Source organism: Zonotrichia albicollis, chromosome 24, assembly GCF_047830755.1.
Source record: "Zonotrichia albicollis isolate bZonAlb1 chromosome 24, bZonAlb1.hap1, whole genome shotgun sequence".
NCBI lineage: Eukaryota > Metazoa > Chordata > Aves > Passeriformes > Passerellidae > Zonotrichia > Zonotrichia albicollis.
Genome location: NC_133842.1, coordinates 6,066,368 through 6,072,116, shown reverse-complemented (window position 1 = coordinate 6,072,116; position 5,749 = coordinate 6,066,368). Strand labels below are relative to the sequence as shown.

The window sequence follows — 5,749 nt, the reverse complement described above, 5'->3', positions numbered from 1 at the left end:
AAGGTTTTCAATTTTTTTTTTTCCTTTTCCTTATAGTTTTTCCCTATTTTCCTGTAGTTTAGGTAATAAAGTGTTCTTTATGTTTAAGCTGGAGCTTGTTTTGCTTATTCCTGGTCACATCTCACAGCAGACACCAGGGTGAGGGCATTTTCATGGGGGCACTGGCTCTGTGCCAGGCTCAAACCATGACAACTGTAGATTTACTCTCTTTTATACACCATACACTTATCACCTGCATGATCACAAACACAGTGCACTGGCCACACACATTAACCATACAGCAACACAGTGTCCGGACATCACACACACACACAAACAAAACACACACGGGCTCACCAGTTCTGCTCTATCAGAACTATGAATCCCCAATACACACATACACGGGTTCACCCGGCTTACCCCCAAAGCCGCTAGCGGTCTGCTCTATCAGAACGACGAACCCTGTCTCTAATACAGCTGCTCTATCAGCTGAACCCCGTCTCTAATGCAGCTGCTCTATCAGCTGAACCCATGAACCCAGACGTCTCTGGGTGGTTTACTCCCTTTCTCTCCTTCCTCCCCCCTGGGGCCCCTCAGTACATACCATATCTTCCTCCGCAGGCCAGCGAGTCGTTGTCTGTCCTCGCAGGTGGCAAGTTGAGACAAGCGGAGCCCCACCAGGAAAAAAAATCCTAGGGCGCGCCTTGGAGGTCCGTCTATCCCCCCTGCCCCCGCGGGGACAGAGAACTTCTGGCTGGCTCGCCAAAATGTTCTGCGGAGAAAAGAAGAAACCTCACAACTTTATAAAAGTTGTAAAGCTCGGTATGTTTATTTACGGCGCCGGACGCACACAGAGAAAAATTCTCTTCAAAAGGCATGCATACCCCTGAAAATTTTAGACCTCCTTTTATCCCCCTTCCAAATACATATGCATACAGTTTCATAATCAGTTCATACATATTCATCCTGCAAGACACTTAGCACCAGTTCTTCTTTATCAAAGGAATTTCTAGGTTGGAGCAAATTGACCTCATGGTCTTTTCTGTTTTTCTTTCTCTGTCTCCTTGCTGTCTCGGCATGCGAGCTTTTCCTTCAGCTTTGGCCTCACAGACTTTTCACCGTTGTTAGACACTTCAGCTAATTCAGGATGGATCCCTACTCTGTCTCAGGACTGTGTTTAAAAAATGCTCTGTCAGAATGTCTCAGGAGACACAACTGATCTGGGCACTGGTGACACTGAAAATCATGAGGATGCCCCAGAAAACTAAGGCACTGTGAAGTAAAAGGAGGAGGTAGAGAAAACCTGCCTCAGCCATCAGCCCTGGCACAAGCTGCAGAGCCCCAGGAAGGTTCAGCACAAACCATTCAGCATCTGATGGGCACTGGCCACCCACAAGGAAAACCTGACCCAGACCTGAGTCCCTTGTAGGTGACACTGGGACCCTGATCTGATCCCACTGAGCCCTGGGAGAACAATGAGCCTCTTTAGAATCCATCCCTTGGCATGTTCTTGAGACAGACTGGCAGAAGCTCTCAGGCACTGGGCTGAGGAGATCCCTTTGCTGATGGCACTGCTGGGATGGAGGCCAGCTCTCTCACAAAAGCTGTCATTGTGGTCCCTGCTTCCAGAGCTCTAAGACCTCAGAGCACAACAAGGGCTCCAAAGGGGAGTGTGGAGGAGCCAAGAGGAGCTCTGAAAAGATCACATGCTGGTGCTCCCTGTCTGTGCTGCTGTGCTGCTGTGCTGCAAAGCATCACAGCTTTTACAAAAGTCTCAGTGGAAGGATAGCAGAGAAAGCATTTGAAGCAGGGTCCTTTATTTTGTTTAAAAAACCAAAGCACAATTCCCAATTTAAAAAATATCTGAGTCAAATTCAAGAGGAAAACACTTAAATAGAAGAGGGATGAATAATAAGATTATGTTGTGATCAAGATGATCACAAGAAAAACAAAACTATCCACCCACCACACTACCAATACATGAAAAGGTAGACTGAGTCTGTAATGACTTACACTCTAAATCTTATGCTGTACAAAAGGGGTACTTTATTCCTATTGAAAAGCATCCAGTCATCATTTTTCTTATGCCATGCTTGAGCTCCTGGTTCCTCAGGCTGTAGATGAGGGGATTCAGGGCTGGAGGCAACACCGAGTACAGAACTGACAGGGCCAGATTCAGGGATGGGGAGGAGATGGAGGGGGGCTTCAGGTGGGAAAATATACCAGTGCTGAGGAATAGAGAGACCACAGCAAGGTGAGGGAGGCAGGTGGAAAAGGCTTTGTGCCGCCCCTGCTCAGAGGGGATTCTCAGCACAGCCCTGAAGATCTGCACATAGGAGAAAACAATGAACACAAAACAACCAAATAACAGAAAAGCACTAACTACAATGAGCTCAAGTTCCCTGAGGTAGGATTTGGAGCAGGAGAGCTTGAGGATCTGGGGGATTTCACAGAAGAACTGGCCCAGGGCATTGCCATGGCACAGGGGCAGGGAAAATGCATTGGCTGTATGCAGCAATGAATAGAGAAAGGCACTGGCCCAGGCAGCTGCTGCCATGTGGGCACAAGCTCTGCTGCCCAGGAGGGTCCCGTAGTGCAGGGGTTTGCAGATGGACACGTAGCGGTCATAGCACATGATGGTCAGGAGGGAAAATTCGGCAGAAATGAAAAATACAAACAGAAAGAGCTGTGCAGCACATCCTTCGTAGGAGATGTCCCTGGTGTGCCAGAGGGAATTGTGCATGGCTTTGGGGACAGTGGTGCAGATGGAGCCCAGGTCGCTGAGGGCCAGGTTGAGCAGGAAGAAGAACATGGGCGTGTGCAGGTGGTGGCTGCAGGCTACGGCGCTGATGATGAGGCCGTTGCCCAAGAGGGCAGCCAGGGAGATGCCCAGCAAGAGGCAGAAGTGCAGGAGCTGCAGCTGCCGCGTGTCTGCCAATGCCAGCAGGAGGAAGTGCCTGATGGAGCTGCTGTTGGACATTTGTTCATTTTGGCATCGTGGGCTGTTGAAAGAAGACACTGATAAGCTGGGAAAGAATTAATTGTTTACACTTATGCTTTTGTATTACAAATCCCCTAAAATATACTTCCTTTTTGGGGGAATTTGCTGGACCTTTTTACCTCTGAGATCAGGTTTGTGCTGCTGCCTTGTCTTGTGCATTGCTCTCTGCCAGAGCACCGGGGAGCTCAAAGGGAAAACAGGGCTCCCTGTGCCCCAGTACAATCAGACCCACTCGTCCCACACAGGTGCACTTTGCTCATTTTACCTCTCACTATTTCACGGTGATTGCACTTATAACTTGATTGAACAATAAAGAGGAATTTTTGAATGCTCCAGTTTAAAAATAATTTTCTCCAAATCCTTCTCTCTTTCCCTGTCCACCTCAATGGAAGGGATATCAAGGGTTGATCTGGCTCTCTGCTGCCTGGAGGTGTGCCTACCGGGAGCTGTTTCTCTCTATCCAAGCTTTGTCCCTGCCAGTGCTGCCAGAGCCCAGCCCAGCCCTGGGGGCTCAGCTCTGCCCTGCAGACCCCTCCCAGCACAGGGCACTGCCCAGGGGCATCTCCCTGGCAGCAGGGCCTTAAGGGCAGGCCAGACAAACAGAGATGCTGCAAGCCAAGGAGCTGCTGCTGCTTTCTGTAGGGAGAGGAGGCTGAGGAGGCACTTTCTGAGGGAGATCTGAGGCCCATCTGCTGATGCCCAGGCTGACAGTGCAGGAGTCTCAGTGACACAGCTGAGTGACAAAGCTGACATCCCCTTTCCCTTCCCTTAAGGAGAAAGCTGAGAGCAGCCCTGGCCATGCAGCACCATCTCCACAGCAGGAGGAATCTGCCCTGATGGGGGTGGCTCCTTCCACCTCCAACTTCTCCCCTGCAGCGCCCATGGGGAGCTGCCAGGCAGGCTGAGAGCTGCCCCTGGCAGGTGGCACATGCCTGGGCTGGCCAAGAGCCCTGAGGGCTGCAGGAGCTGCTCTGCAGGACAGCCCTGGGCAGCCCTGGCTGCAGTGGCAGCTTCACCCCCTGCAGCCGTCCCTGGCAGCAGGAGCCGTCCTGCCCTGTCCCTCTGATGGTGCCCAGGGCAGCCCCGCTCTGCAGCACATCCTCCTCCTCCTCCTCCTCCTCCTCCTCCTCCTCCGGTGCCACAGAGAAACTGGGAGAGTCCTCCTGACACATCCCCCAGGTTGTGGGGTGTGCTGGCTCCAGGAGATCCCTCCAGGAGCAGAGGGTACATTGCCCTGCACCCACACACTCACCATGCACAGGGCTGTGAAGATCTTTCCCCAAGTGAAGTCTCAGCTCAATGTCTTCCCAATCCTGATTGCCTTCAGCCTGTCTCTGCCTGGCTCCTGTTCCCTCAGTGCCTGCAGGCAGAGCCCTCAGCCCTTCTGGGCTGGGAGAGGAGCTGGTGCTGGGAAGAGCTGTTCCTTTAAAGCTCAGCAGCACAGACACAGCACAAGAAATTTAATGAGCCTCTTGGGGATTTGGTGTTGTTTACATCAGAACCAGTCCCTGAGAGTGTCTTCAAAAACTTCTTAAGAACTCAAAATTAAATTGAAACTCTGAAGTTTCTTTAAGTTTTAATGGGTCCCACTGAGAAAGCGTCCCCAGGTTCCAGTTAGAGCAGAACACTGGAGGCAATAATGACAGCTGGGGACAAACAAGGCCAAGGTGTTTCTGGTGCTGAGCAAAGCTGGATGTGTTTGAGGAATGCAAAGGGCCAAGGGCTGAGCCCCAGCCCCTGGCCAGGCAGATCCTGTCCCTCTCTCCTTGCTCAGGGCTCTTGCCAGAATGGGCACTGGCATGTGGGGATGTGCAATGGCAAGGGCAGGAGCATGGGGCAGCCCCTGCCAGGCTGCTGAGCAGGGACAAGGAGGCAATGAGGCCTCAGCCCTGCAAGGGTCACTTGTCTCCTGCTCCTGCCTCAGGCCCAGGGCCAGCAGCCATGGCCAAAGTGCTGCCCAAGTTGGCTCTGGCAGGGCTGTCTTGCAGCTGCTGCCCATCCCTCCCTGTGCCCTGTGCAGCCCAGGCTGTCCCACGGTGTCCCTGCCCTGCGCCTGTTATAAATGAGAAGCTTGACTAGGCCAATATTCAAGCAGCAATCAATTTATTATTTAATATTGTAAAGTATGAGCAATACAGCGCTGGGTACAATGGGGGAAATTTTCCCTCCAACTGCACACCAGCAGTTGAGGCTTATAGGTATTTATAGGGATACTCATCAGCTTTCTCAGCAGTTTCTATTCCAATTTTACTCATCAGCACTTTCTATTCCCAATTTTTCTGTCGCAATTCTATACACTATTGTGATTAAGTTTTTCTCAGGATGTATCCCAAAAAGGAGTATGCCCAGATGGTGGTGGTCCAGTTTCTGAAAAAAGAAAGATGGATCCCATCTGGTGGAGTCCAGTTCCCCAGATGTGGCTCCACCTTTTGATTACAGAGACTATAAATCTAACAGTGATGTCCAGCTTCCCTTGGTCAAAAATGTAAATCCTCGAGTTGATGTTCATTTTCCTTTCTCAAGATGTTTTTCTCTGTTTTGTTAAGGTGTGAGATAAGCAGGTTTCCCTTATATATATTCCAAAGCTATAGTTTCAAGGATACAAGCAATATTCTAAAATTACACTTCAAAAGGTTATTATTGCAGAGTTCTTGATCAATTAACTACAAGCTAAGAGCAACATCCTTAATGCTTTAATTCAAATGCTCCTCAATCAACCAAGGTTAATTGCAAACAAAAGATAGGTTCAAAGGCCTTCTTCCATACTTT

General features: G+C 50.2%; 1 protein-coding gene across 1 annotated transcript; it reads right to left on the bottom strand.

Moving 5' to 3' along the window:
- Positions 1-1,988: 1,988 nt before the first annotated feature.
- Positions 1,989-2,959, bottom strand: LOC141731646 (olfactory receptor 14A16-like). Its single transcript, XM_074558060.1, is given in 2 exon segments — positions 1,989-2,050; positions 2,053-2,959. Coding segments are annotated over 2 exon segments (969 nt in total).
- Positions 2,960-5,749: the final 2,790 nt, after the last annotated feature.